The 14,511-nt window shown below is 44.5% G+C and overlaps 1 protein-coding gene across 2 annotated transcripts in view; it reads left to right on the top strand.

Moving 5' to 3' along the window:
- Positions 1-14,511, top strand: part of tbck (TBC1 domain containing kinase) — a 277,268-nt gene that overhangs the window by 47,879 nt on the left and 214,878 nt on the right. For both annotated transcript variants that reach the window (XM_072495371.1, XM_072495370.1), the window contains 7 exons: positions 386-446; positions 524-585; positions 1,799-1,860; positions 3,134-3,282; positions 5,847-5,979; positions 7,440-7,539; positions 9,458-9,507. In XM_072495371.1, coding sequence (XP_072351472.1) covers positions 386-446; positions 524-585; positions 1,799-1,860; positions 3,134-3,282; positions 5,847-5,979; positions 7,440-7,539; positions 9,458-9,507 — 617 coding nt within the window. The remainder of the gene's footprint in view (positions 1-385; positions 447-523; positions 586-1,798; positions 1,861-3,133; positions 3,283-5,846; positions 5,980-7,439; positions 7,540-9,457; positions 9,508-14,511) is intronic.

The raw sequence follows: 14,511 nt of genomic DNA, 5'->3' as shown, positions 1-14,511 counted from the left end.
TTGTTGTTATAATTTCCATATGTCTTGCCTTTAATAGATTTATTGTAAATTTGAGGTCTTGTGTGGTAGCGTCCCTACCTCTGGGTCAGAAGCTCTGGGTTAACGACTCAAGTACTTGATGGTCACCGAACATGCGTGAGTAACACGGCCAAATAAGTTCACCATCACCCTGTGAATCAAATATGCCGGAGAGCAGTGGGTAAGAATGGGAGTGTTTTCTGGTCAGCCAGACTGCAGAAGGCAATGGCAAATCACTGCAGCATTTGACCAAGCATATTCACCCACCGATCCACTGGAGATGGTCATGAATGCCCCCAGGTACCTGACGGACATGGATTGCGAATGACCATGGGGAAGTTCTGATTTGTGCATTTGTTTCGTTCAGGGTCGCAAACTGCTGCAGAATGTGGACATTTCTGAAAGACTAAAGTTTATCCTAAACCTTGGTAAGCTTTTTCTGATCCTTTTTGTTGATGGTGATTTTGTTTCTCCATCCTGTATTTATTCCAGGTTTGTTTTGCAGATTGTGTGGATGATATCTTGACAGTGATATCAGAAGAGCATGGCTGCTTGGAGATTACTATGGTTTGCTATATTGAATTTACTTTTTGTAATGATGGCAAGGCAAATACTGATGTCATAGAATCGTAAAATCCCTACAGTACAGAAGGATGCCATTCAGCCCATCGAGTCTGTACCGACCCACTGAAAGAGCACTCCACCCCTGCCCACTCCCCCACCTTATCGCAATAACCCCTTAACCTAACCTGCACATCTTTGGACACTGAGGGGAACTTAAGCAAGCCAATCCACCAAACCTACATATCTTTGGACTGTGGGATGAAACCAGAGCACCTGGAGGTAACCCAGGCAGGCACGAAGAACGTGCAGCCTCCACACACACAGTCGCCCAAGGTCGGAATTGAACCCAGGCCCCAGCTGTGTTTTAGTTGATTGTACAATGTCACAATGACAATGTGATAAAATGAAGGAGAGTCTGGACATCAGCACAACATTCCTTTTTTTATTATTCCCTCTCTTGAGTTCTTCTCCCCTTCTTACCACATTGCCATGCCACTTTTGATTACTTGTTTGAAGCATTTTTCCGGTCCCTGTCCATATCCCAACTATTCACCAGTCCTTTGCCTTTCTACTTTCCTACCACTGTGCTAGGTGTGAATACCTCTTGCATAAGCTTATAGCTGTTTGCATGGCTCTTTTGGCATGGTCCAAAAGACCTATTCGAGCATATTGTGCTGCCTGCTGACTAGCAGCACCGTAACCCTTTCCTTCTTTCGACACGGCCATCCTGCTTCGGTGCATTTTAACTTTCTTGAGGATCTTTTCAGAAACAATCTCATGAAAGTTATTCAAAGTCCAAGTTCTGGAGTCGTGGAGTGATTTTTTGGTAGTGTGTGGAAATTTAGTGAGTGATAGCAATCAAAGGTTGGAGAACTAGGATAAAGATTGGAGAAATAGGATACGAGGTTACGCACAATGCCCAGTTTAGGTCACTAGACCCATTATTGTAACCCAGTTAAACCATTGTCTAGGAAATTGAACATTTGCGGTATATGTCTAAATATTAAGATACCCCGACTCACAGGATTGACCAGTTATAGATCCTGAGAAACATTTAAGGTGGACCTGAGATTTGCAACAATGTTAAATGTAGAGATAGTAAATTTCTCTCATTCCATAAAATAAAGATACTGGCGAATTTATTTCAAAATATAGAGTTGATTTGCCCTCTTGTGTACTTGTTGGTAAACATAAATGCTGTTTCATCTTATTAAAGGATTTACCCAAAGATGTTCAAACACTTTTGAGAAAATGCCTGACCTTTCACCCATCCACAAGGTAAGTGCTTTTGTCGCTTCAAAGCAAATTTCAATGTCAAATCGAGATGGATTCTCTCAAAAACAAAAGAAAACAAAACTGACATTTGTACTGTTATTCTAATTTTCTGGGTGCCTTTACCCTTGTGTGAATGTTTTCTACAGGGAGGGCAACTTTATGGCTGGGAAAGAGGGCACTTATTTTGATTGGACAGCCATCACCCCAGGTCAGACAGTTAATTGGAGATCAAAATGCCCCCAAACCTCCTTCATGATGTGCCTTGCCTGCAATCTTGTTTTTAAATTTAGAGTACCCAATTATTTTTTTTTTTAATTGAGAGGCAATTTAGCGTGGCCAATCCATCTAACCTACACCTTTGAGTTGTGGGGGTAAAACCCAGGCAGACACGGGGAGAATGTGCAAACTCCACTCGGACAGTGACCCAGGGCCGGGATTTGAACCCGGGTCCTCAGCGCCGTAGGCTGCAGTGCAACCGCTGTGCCACGTGCCGCCTTTGCCTGCAATCTTGAAAGAGCATCATCTCCGTGCTGGGCATTTTCCATTCCTAGCTGGGCATTTTCCATTCCTTGCTGGGCATTTTCCATTCCTTGCTGGGCATTTTCCATTCCTTGCTGGGCATTTTCCATTCCTTGCTGGGCATTTTCCATTCCTTGCTGGGCATTTTCCATTCCTTGCTGGACATTTTCGTAGAGTGACCCCTCTCTTGTGAGACAGGCAATTAGGTATCGTTTTACTCTGGGCCGTTCCTGTTCAAAGCGAGCCTGAAAGTACCCGACTTGTGTCTTGTAGAAATGGCCTCTGACAATGTTTACGAAGCTGTGAAAAAAAAAAAAAACATCCAAGGGTCTCGGCTACATTGCACATCGCCCCTTCCCAGCTTTCTCTAACACCTCTGATCAGTCACAAGTGGAGCGTGGAATAACGCTGCCTTCAAAATCTGATTTTTTTTTCCCCAAAGGGTCCTTCTCTTCGATTGGCATTTCTCCTGAGATTACTGATTCCCTGTATAGTAAACTGTGGAGGAGAACTTCCAGTCATTGAAGTCTCATATTGCTCTGAAGTAGGAACAATCATAGTTCTTTTGAGGGTTTGTCTGCTGTGTAAGTTATCGCAGCGCCTTTTGTCCACCTACACTGGAATATTCCGCAAGATTTTGCTTGTATTCGTACAATGAAATAATCGGGTGAGGAGAGTGCTCTTTTCCAGTGTCACAATTGGCTAAAAGGTTTTCCTGTGAGTTACATAGATGTGTTTTGGAATGTTTGCTTTGTAGGCCTACTCCAGCTGGACTGCTGCAAGACAATTTATTCAGTGAGGTGTCTGCTTTGTACAAACCATTCCGCAAACCTGACGGTCTCTTTTCATCCTCTCTGCGCTGCGCTGATCTAATCATCCCTGAGGACCTGAGGACATTCTGCAAAGGTAATGATACTTTTGAAAAAAAAAATTTTAATATCCCAAATTTCTGTGTTGGCCATATATTGAGCGTTGTGTACAACCCTGTGTCAACTGCATTTCAGGACTCCACTGCTTACTGTAGGTATGTAAGAACAACCTTGAGATGTAGTACAGGGGAGCAAAACACTAGCTATAACGTCAATGCATACTTCAGTAACTCTGATTAATTAAGTGATGCTCGCTGCTAAAGGAAACTTTGAGGCAGTGATTCTGAGTGAGAGCTCCACATTTTGAGGCGCATGTTTTGTAGGTCTTAATTTCCTGACATAAACATAGCACCCTGGGTTAAGTCCCAGTGACTCTTGTGCTGGTCTGGTTATTATCCTTGTGGAGTACTGACAGTCTGGCCACATCAACCTACTATTGTGGAAACTAGGCTGGAGCACTGAGGAGGTCACCCTTCACAAACGCGCTGGTCTGCACACCAATCCACTCAGCTGAATGCAGGGCAAGAGATTACGGTTGCTGAGCAGTATTCTGTCACACAAATTGGTAACAATAACAGGGCTGGTGCTTCCTGAGCACGTCTACACTTGTCCCAATCTTTCTGGTCATACTTACCACTTCTGTGGCCAAGGTAGTTGGAATGTGATTCTCAAGTCAAGCTTCTGAGCATTTTGTGACTGGGGAGTGACTGCAGCCATTATCATAGATTATCATAGAATTTACAGGGCAGAAGGAGACCATTCGGCCCATCGATTCTGCATCGGCTCTTGGAAAGAGCACCCTACCCAAGGTCCACACCTCCACCCCATCCCCACAACCCAGCAACCTCACCCAACACCAAGGGCAATTTTGGACACTAAGGGCAATTTAACATGGCCAATCCACCTAACCTGCACGTCTTTGGACTGTGGGAGGAAACCGGAGTACCCGGAGGAAACCCACGCAGACACTGGGAGGATGTGCAGACTCCGCACAGACAGTGACCCAAGCCGGAATCGAACCTGGGACCCTGGAGCTGTGAAGCAATTGTGCTATCCACAATGCTACCGTGCTGCCCCGTTTATACTCCACGTTTTTTCATCAAAACAACTTAGATCATGGATCATAGAATTCACAGTGCAGAAGGAGGCCATTCGGCCCATCGAGTCTGCACCAGCTCTTGGAAAGAGCACCCTACGCAACCGCGCACCTCCACCCCATCCCCACAACCCAGCAACCTCACCCAACACCAAGGTCAATTTTGGACACTAAGGGCAATTTAGCATGGCCAATCCACCTAACCTGCACATCTTTGGACTGTGGGAGGAAACCGGAGCACCCGGAGGAAACCCGCACACACACTGGGAAAATGTACAGACTCCGCACAGGCAGTGACCCAAGCCGGGAATTGAACCTGGGACCCTGGAGCTGTGAAGCAATTGTGCTAATCACTATGCTACCGTGCTGCCCACGGACAAGGACTTGGCCTCCTCTTACAAGGACAGTGAATGCTTAAAGTGGAGTTCAGTGAGGGAGGAAATCGAGGGTGGACTTTTTAATTTCGCACATCTTCCTAAACTTCTTTGATGCCTTCTTGCAAATGCCAATTTTATTGTTGTGGACAGATATTTGAAAAACAGAAAAAGCTGGACATGTTTTGCATGCCAGGCTGTGAAGCGAGGGACGTAGGGTTAACGTTTTAGGGCGTGTCCCTTCGTCACCAGTTCTGTGGGAAAAGGAGACATTTCGTACAAAATGGAGTAGAAAAGGTTCATCTTGAGCCCCATTTTAAATTGTAGGTTAGTGAAAGGATAAACTAGGTGCGCCAGACAGATTAGGCCATGCAATAGAAAACAATGATGAATAATCTTGCAGCACCGGTCAATTCAGCCCACTGTGTCTCTCTAGTCTCACACCCCCTCTCTTTTCCTCATAGCCTTTCAGATTTTTCCTTTTTGAGTATTTATCCAATTCTCATTTAAAAGTTACTATTGAATTTGCGTCCACTGCCCATTCAGGCAGTGCGTCCCAGATCATAAAAACTTATTGTGAGAAGAGAATGCAGACCTAATTAATCCACCTTGTCCATGTAAATTCACCTTTTTTAACCCAGGAAGAGCAACACCCAAGAACAGAAACATCACAAAGTTCCCTCCTAAATCTCAGCTCTGTGGTCAAAGGGCAGCACAGTGGTTAGCACAGTTGTTTCACAGCTCCAGGGTCCCAGGTTCGATTCCCGGCTTGCGTCACTGTCTGTGTGGGATCTGCACGTTCTCCCCGTGTCTGCGTGGGTTTCCTCCGGGTGCTCCAGTTTCCTCCCTTCTGAAAGACGTTCTTGTTAGGTGAATTGGACATTCTGAATTCTCCCTCCGTGTACCTGATCAGGCGTCAGAGTGTGGCAACTAGGGGATTTTCACAGTAACTTCATTGCAGTGTTAATGTAAGCCTACTTGTGACAATAACGATTATTATTATTATAAATGTTGTAGAAATCTTTACCGCCATCACTCTAGAATGTGGAACTGTTTCTTGAAGTAGTTTCTGTCCCACGGAATTCCCCAACATACAGCGTTGTTTACACCTTTTAATTTTTTTGAATGAAGACGAAGACTATCTTTCGGAAAGGTCTATCGATGAAGTCTATTACCTGTGGTGTTTGGCTGGAGGGGACTTGGAGAAGGAACTTACCATCAAAGGAATCATTCGCTCCAAACCACCAATTTGTACATTGTCAAAGTAAGTCAAAAGATTGCTTCAAAAGCATAATGTCCCACCTCCTTCATGTTTGACAACTAAGCGCTCTTTATACTGTGGTAGAAATTTATCTGACAATTGCTGTGTGGTACACCATTTGGTCAGTGCGATTGTGTGGAGAAGATTCCCTTTTATCTTGCCCCTTTCCCCAGTTGTAATCGAAGTTGAGTATTTTGCCCCTTTCTGGTCGAAAGTCTTTTTCAGTCACTTTAGAATAATAGAGAATGAAGGAAACCCTCAGCAAGACGGTCAGCATTTATGGAGCGATAAACCGGACTAGCACAGGAGTGAACAATCCTTTGGGCTGCAGGACTAGCACAGGGGTGAACAATCCTTTGGGCTGCAGGACCACTTAACAAGTTGTTTTAAGCTGTTGAGGGCCGCACACGTGAAAGGAATCGTGGCAACAACAGCTACCATTAAAATTTGTTGCAACATTTATTGCATTAAGAATCCTCCTTTGATTTGTTAAATTAGATGAGTAATCACAGGCCGCCATCTGAATCATAATACCGTACATTGCTCACAATATGGAAGTGCTGCATTCAAACTTGAAGAACACACTAATATTTTGAGGAAAATTGGTATTTACCCTCAGATGTCAAGATTTCCCCCTAACATTGTTTTTATGATATGGATTGGGATCAAATAATTGTTGATCAATAAATCATTGAAGTGAGTACAGCGCAAATGTCTGTCCGATCAATGAAAATATTTGATCAACATCAAGTGGTAAATTTAACAACATTCTGATTCTATGCTTGCAGGTGCTTTCAACCACTCCAGTTTTAATCTATTCCAGCACTCAGTGCAAAGTTAGCAGAAATCAGGAGAATACCAAGAAGGTTATTTACACGTTAAATCTGTTTGGATTCCCTCTGTGGCCCAGTGGCAAAGGTCACTGAACTAGTAAAACACAAACCTAGGGCGATGCATTGGGGTTCCAGGTTCGAGTCCCACCACGGTGGATGATCAAATTTCAATTCTGCTCATTGGCTGACCTCAGGCCACTTCCTGTGGTTGGTCACTCTGTACAGACAAAGACAGGTCACCAGAGTTCCTTCCCCTCTCCAACTCTCTGGTTCTTGCCTCGTTCCTCAAGACTTTTCCACAAACCTCCTGGGTGGGCCTGAGTCTGTAAGCTCCAAGCTGATGATCACTGTGTGGGCCGGATTTGCAGTCTGACCACCCTCCTCTTCCCCCCCCCCGGGCTGTATTTCCCCACCCACCTCTAGGTTAACATTTCAACTCAATAACCTGTTGGTGAACCAGATCTGTGGCGAGAGAGAGATAGATAGAATGAACATTTCAGTTCGATGACCTTTCATCAGAACCTGAACCTCTTACTGTCTCCACAGATGCTGAGTTTTTCTATCAGTTTCTGTTTTTATTCCTGATTATGAAATAACACGTTGTAACTATGAATCCTCTCATATTTTAAGCTTTATATTAGAAGATGGCGAAAGTTTTGGGCAAGTAAGGGATCGAAGTTTCCTCCTGGATGATACCACCCTGACTCTGTCATTATGCCAACTCAAAAATGTAAGTGTTAAAATGGTTCTTTACATGTGTTTGTAAGTAGATCTTAAAAAATGGAATCGTGCTAAAATGTCCTCATTAATACCTTAGTGGCTAAAATTTGAAAGGTAACTATTGCATCAAGTAAAGATCTTCCTTAGTGCTAGTTTCCTAAGTGTTATATAGATGTTCAGGGTGTGCTTATGTCACTGCATAGATGAGACTTTAACGATGAATTCTGCTTATGAGCAAGTTGCCTGTTACCTTTCCTTTGCCAGTAGCTTTCGTATAGCTGGTGTCAGGCTGCGATCAGTTTATTCTCTTATTCAATGTTATAGAGTCTGCTCTGCTCTATTGATTTTTCAGATGATAATAGCTGGGAGCAGGAATGTTCTCTTGTTTCTGATGGTATTAATATGATTTTGCTATTGTAAGCCATTCTTGAAATATTTTGGGTGACTCTCATGAAAGCAAATATTGCTGGGGAACAATCTGTGTGTGGTGTTGTTGCACCCGAGTGTCAGATGGTGATTGGAGTGTATTATTGCTTTATAGGGTTGGTTTGCTCATTTGGCTGGACGGAAGGTCCGTGAGGCGGAGCAACGCCAACAGCGTCAGTTCAATTCACGTGCTGACTGTGGTTATTCATGAGGGCTCCACCTTCTCAACCCTGCCCGTCGCCAGAGGTGACCCTCGGGTTAAATCACCATCGGTCAGCTCTCTCTCAAAGGGGAGAGCAGCCTATGGTTCTCTGGGACTGTGGCGACATTTACACTTTTTTTGAAAATTCATTGTAGCCTGAAATTAAAATCCCCTACCTGCTGTTTCTGGCATTTCAAGAAAGACAAACAGACGCAGGAAACGTTGGGTATTTTCCCGCGTCATCCAGACATTTAATGCAAATCACTTTGTCTCACAGGCCACTTTATCTCGTGCCTTTTATGTCTGAAAGTGGCCAGGTAATTGGTCCCAGCTGTTGCCAATGGAGCTGTATATAGAACGGCAGCACAGTGGTTAGCACAGTTGCTTCACAGCTCCAGGGTCCCAGGTTCGATTCCCGGCTGGGTCACTGTCTGTGCGCAGCCTTCACGTTCTCCCCGCGTCTGCATGGGTTTCCTCCGGGTGCTCCGGTTTCTCCCATAGTCCAAAGATGTGCAGATTAGGTGGATTAGCCGTGATAAATTGCCCTTAGTGTCCAACTAATGTTAAGTGAGGGGTTACTGGGTTACGGGGATGGGGTAGATACGTGGGCTTCAATAAGGTGCTCTTTGTAAGGGCCGTGCAGACTCGATGGGCCGAATGGCCTCCTTCTGCACTGTAAATTCTATGATTCTATGGTAACAGGCCTGTGAGGTGTAAGGTAGGGAGCGGTGTCATCGTGGATATGTTATCCAGAAGTGGTTCCGGAGTCTCAATCGGATAAAAGTTCCTTGAGGGTTGGTTGTATGCACGTAGCAGTGGAGGTAGTGATTTAATGTCAGTCAGTGTCCTTTCTGGGCTGCTTCAGGAGATGATAAAAGGGCTTGCACTGAAATAAAGTTGATGGTAATGATTTGCCAAATCAGCTACAGTAAAACCTTTCCTTTCACATTGCCGTCCGCTGGCAGGTGGTAAATTTCTGGTGCTGGGTGACCGCCATTTGTTCGATGTCTTGAGCAAGTCTCCGAAGCTCAGCTGAAAACGCGGTTCGTTTGATAAACTGGGGACCTGGTGCTTGTTCTTATAATGTACGGACCATTTCCATACCTGGGTGTGTTCACACCCTCCATAACCAGGTTGTCTGCTCAAGACTCCTGACTGAGGAACCGCTCCCGGCTGAACAGTGCAACTTTGGAAATCGGACCACCCGATTCGTCATCCAATGGTTTGCATATCAGGATAGCAATAATGTTTTCGATTTCCATAACATTAATCTCCGTATTTTCATCTGTTTGTTTCGTAGAGATTGAAAGATGTCGCTGGAGAAGCATTTTATCCTTTGTTGGAAGATGAGTGAGTAAATGTATTTTCTGATTAATTGTTACCTGGGGAGGGGCGGTAACTGGGGATGGGGGGGGGAGGGGAGTTATAGCAGCGTAGTTTAGTCGGGGGGGGTTCAGGTTAGGTCAGAAACACGGGTCTAAAGCTCAGTGGTTTGAGGGAATTCGGTAGCTTGCTCCCACAAGGTTGAGAATGCTGGCTCAATAGCTATAGAGAAAAGGCGGATAAATTCATTTCTGCTATAGATTAACCAAGACGGTGGACCATGCTCAAGGAACTGAATTTCCTTCTCCCTGTGCCAAAGTTTTTTTTTTTGCTTGTGTGTTCTTTGGGTTGCTTCACCTCACTCTGATGTGCTTATAAAATGCAGAGTTTATTGTTTTTTTTCTGGCAAGTCGAGCATTTATTGCTGATTCCCCAGTTGCCCTTGAGCAGGACGTTTGGAGTCACCTACAACTGAGTACTTGGCTCGGCTATTTTACAGAGCAGTTGAGACTCATGCTGTCGCTTTCTGTTTTTGTCGCCTCTTTTGTCCTTGCCCTTCTCTGCCTCCTTTCACTTCTCCCTACTCTGCCCTCCCAGTTTCCAACCTTAACTCTTTCAGACGCTTTGACCGTCCTGCTCTATTGCTGCAGTCTTGAGCTTGACACACTCTTACAGCCCCCCCCCCCCCCCCCCCCCCGTGCATCTCTTGATACCCCTCTGAAGAGCTGAGGGTATCGCCTGGGTGTGCCGTGCCCACGGCGGTGTGTATGTGTTTCATTGTAAATCTATCCCTGGAGATGGTGACAATTGAGATTGCTGTTCATGATGGACTGGTGCACCCCCAGGCGATACCCTCAGCTCCTCCGAGAGTATCAAGAGATGCACGGAGGGGGGGAGGACTATAGGCTTAACTAAGAGTGTGTCAAGCTCAACACTGCGGCAATAGAGCAGGACGGTCGAAGAGTCTGAAAGGGTTAAGGTTGGGAACTGGGAGGGCAGAGTAGGCACTTTGCTCAAGACATCGAACAAATGGGGGTCACCGAGGCACTCAGCCCATCATGAACAGCAATCTCAATTGTCGCCATCTCCAGGGATGGATTTACAGTGACACACATACACCGCGCCGTGGGCACGGCCCCCCCAGGCGATAGGCGTGCCTCAAAGTGAATGAGTTTTGAAACATTCCCTCCTATTAATTCTCGGAACCAAACAGAATTCCTCCTGAAACCGACCGTGAAATATTGTCCGAAGAACGCAGGGTCTCTTGAGTATCAACTTAAACTGACATTCCCGGCTTTCCAGCACAACCAGCACTGACTGACTGCTCATAAGACATAGGAGCAGAATTAAGCCACTCAGCCCATCGAGTCTGCTCCACAGTTCAATCATGGCTGATATTTTTCTCATCCCCACTCCTTCCTTCTCCCCATAAACTCTGATCCCCTTAATGATCAAGAACCTATCTATCTCTGTCTTAAAGACTCTGTGAATTGGCCTCCACAGCCTTCTGCGGCAAAGAGTTCCACACATTCAACAGCCTCTGGCTGAAGAAATTACTCCAGATCTCTGTTTTGAAGGATCGCCCCTTTAGTCTGAGATTATGTCCTATGTTTCTAGTTTTTCCTACAAGTGGAAACATTCTCTCCACGATCACTCTCTCCAAGCAACGCAGTATCCTGTAAGTTTCAATAAGATTCCCCCTCATCCTTCTAAACTCCCAACGAGTACAGACCCAGAGTCCTCAACCGTTCCTCATACGACAAGCTCTTCATCCCAGGGATCATTCTTGTGAACCTCCTGTGGACCCTTTCCAAGGCCAGCACATCCTTCCTTTGATACGGGGCCCAAAACTGCTCACAATACTCCAAATGGGGTCTGACCAGAGCCTTAAACAGCCTCAGATGTACATCCCTGCTCTTGTATTCTATCCTTCTTGACATGAATGCTAACATTGCATTTGCCTTCTTAACTGCCGACTAAACCTGCACGTTAACCTTAAGAGAATCGTGAACAAGGACTCCCAATTCCCTTTGTGCTTCTGATTTCCTAAGCATCTTCGCATTTAAAAAATAGTCTATGCCTCCATTTCTCCTTCCAAAGTGCATAACCTTACACTTTTCCACGTTGTATTCCATCTGCTGTTAGACGTTTTAGTTGATGTTATATGAAGAGTCTAAAGTTCTGTTCCTTTTTCACCAACACAAATTTATTTCATTCCAACAGACTTTGCACAAAACTCTAACTACACATCACCTGACAGAGGCCACCTGAAGCCCCTTTACATATCAGTGTCAATTTATGGATACTTAACATAAATGAGACAACTAATTGATGCACGGACAGGTGGGGGGGGGGGGGGACTCAAGAGACCCTGCGTTCTTCGGACAATATTTCGCGGTCGGTTTCAGGAGGAATTCTGTTTGGTTCCGAGAATTAATAGGAGGGAATGTTTCAAAACTCATTCACTTTGAGGCACGCCTATCGCCTGGGGGGGCCGTGCCCACGGCGCGGTGTATGTGTGTCACTGTAAATCCATCCCTGGATATAGCGACAATTGAGATTGCTTTTCATGATGGGCTGAGTGCCTCGGTGACCCCCATTTGTTCGATGTCTTGAGCAAAGTGCCTACTCTGCCCTCCCAGTTCCCAACCTTAACCCTTTCAGACTCTTCGACTGTCCTGCTCTATTGCCGCAGTCTTGAGCTTGACCCATTACTTAAGACTCCCCTTCCTTGGAGAAAAAAAATAATTAGGTGAAAACAAAATTTCAAGAAACTCAAAAACTCACACATGATTTCTCCCCCCCCCCCCCTCCTTTTTTTCCCCAGTTTTTTTTTTTATTTGGAGGAGAAAGAAAAAAAAAGTCACAGAAACAAGCGCCCTTCATTAACAATATCCAAAAGTTTCTGTGAACTCGCCCCTCTTTTCGTAAAACAGTCTGACGATTGATAGCTACTGTCGACCCATTTAATTTTTGTTATTTCCCCTCTGTCCAACATCTGCTTCAAACTTGCAATGTCTACCCGTAACCTCTTTTCATTGACACTTTTCCCTCCGGGATTTATTGTCAATGTGACAGTCAATAGGTATATTACCCAAATCCGCTAATCCCCAAATTTTGGTCAATATCTGAATTATATAAAAGGCCATATCCACCGCCTCTACAAGGCTTAACGTTTCATCAGCCAAAGTGCTTTTTACCACTCCCTTATTTTCTTTGTTTCCCACACAAGCGGGCAACATTTACCATTGTTCCCCAAAAGGAAAATTATAAAACCTCCTGCGCTTGAAACCCCATCACATAGATTTGTGTAGGACGCATCACTATAAACTATGAGTTTCAAGTGCCTAAGGTCACCTAAAACCGGGAACTTCAAAACACACTCCTGCATTTTTAGTTTGGCCAACACTTTATTTGCTCTTATTATGTCTTCCACTTTGGGATCATTCATTTTTGTACTCAACTCTAAGACGTCAAAACTCACGTCCAGTCTAGTCTGTCTACCTAACCAGTTCAGTTGCCCAATTAAACTTCGCAGTTGCTCTTTTTCTATCTTTGAAACCATTGCGTCTTTTTGTGAAACTCGGCCACAACTAATTGCTATAGGGCTGATGCTTTCCAAATAAGATTGCTGACGTAAAGTTGTCCCGAACTTAGTCTGTCCAATTTCCAGTCCAATATATTTAAATGCACCGGAAGCCTGACTTTCAACCCTGAATTCTTTCCTCAAACCATAGATTACAATAGCTTCAAAATCACTAGTCCCACCCCACAAAACATCATCGACATGCATCATAAAGATACCAGAAAGATTTCCTTTATAGTGCCAGTAAAACATTGCAGGATCTGCTTTTGACTGGCAACAGCTTAACTTTAACAAAACTCTAGATGCATCATTTAATCCATATACACGTTTGTTCAACTTCCAGAGTACCCCTTCTGTGTTAGCTGTTTCTTTAGGAGGACGGAGAAAAATGTCTCTCTGGAGCTGATGCCCCTGCAAAAAGGCAGCTTTTATATCTATAGATTTGCATTCCCATGCCTTTGTGGCTAATAGAGCCAAGAAGATCTTTAAAATAACCTTTCCTGCTGTCGGTGAATCTACCCTTAAATCCTGATCTTCTAAGTTTTCTTCAAATCCCCTTGCCACAAGCCTGGCCTTTGCCTTATAAGTTCCATCCGGAAGAACCTTTTCCGTGCAAATCCATCTGTGGGATAGAGCTCTTTGTTCCCTATCCGGTACTTCCGTGTATACCCCAAATTCACTCCAACTATGCAATTCTTGCTGTTTAGCATCTTTGATAACTTTTACATCTAATTTATTTGAAGCCACCAAAATCTCATGTGCATGTGGGCTTCTACTCCTATTAGTATTTGTAGTCTTACACGTTCCGAGATCTTGATAAACGACATCCCCTCTCCCGCCTGGTATCTCGTTCTGCACTGCTACTGCTTGATCTTTCCCTTCTGCTGTGGGATGTCCTTTCAATAGTTCTCGACCTTTTCCTGCGGACCTGTTCACTATCCGATGTACTATCTGAACTGGCACTGCGTTTCTGTGCCCTCCATTTTTGAACTTTGTTTTCCCAATCCATTGTCTTGACTCCTTCCCCTAAATGCTCTACTAATAACAGTTGCATCCTTCCATTGACTAGACCCTTCAGGCAAGTATGTCACTTTTGTACCAACTTTTGGCAGTTGCCCTTTTGGAAAAATGGCCTGTTCTAATTCATCAGAAGTGTTGTGTTCCTCTACAGATACCCTGTCTATATCAGTTAACTGGTCCTCATAGTTCTGTAACACATACGTACCAGATGACTCTGGTTCCTCGTCATGTCTGTCTGCTCTGTCTAAATTTGAAAATTTGTAATCTGTACCCATTATCCTTGATGAATGTACCCTAACAGTTTGATTACCATGTTGCAAAATAATGGTTTTGCCATCTATGCCTATGATCTTCCCTGGGCCTTTCCATTCATTAGAATTGTCTCTCTTATAGTATACCATGCCTCCTTGCTGAAAGACGGCATC

This window comes from Scyliorhinus torazame, chromosome 3 (genome assembly GCF_047496885.1).
Source record: "Scyliorhinus torazame isolate Kashiwa2021f chromosome 3, sScyTor2.1, whole genome shotgun sequence".
In the NCBI taxonomy this organism is placed as follows: domain Eukaryota; kingdom Metazoa; phylum Chordata; class Chondrichthyes; order Carcharhiniformes; family Scyliorhinidae; genus Scyliorhinus; species Scyliorhinus torazame.
The sequence above is the reverse complement of the archived record's forward strand: the minus strand, read 5'-3'. Positions and strand labels throughout refer to the sequence as shown.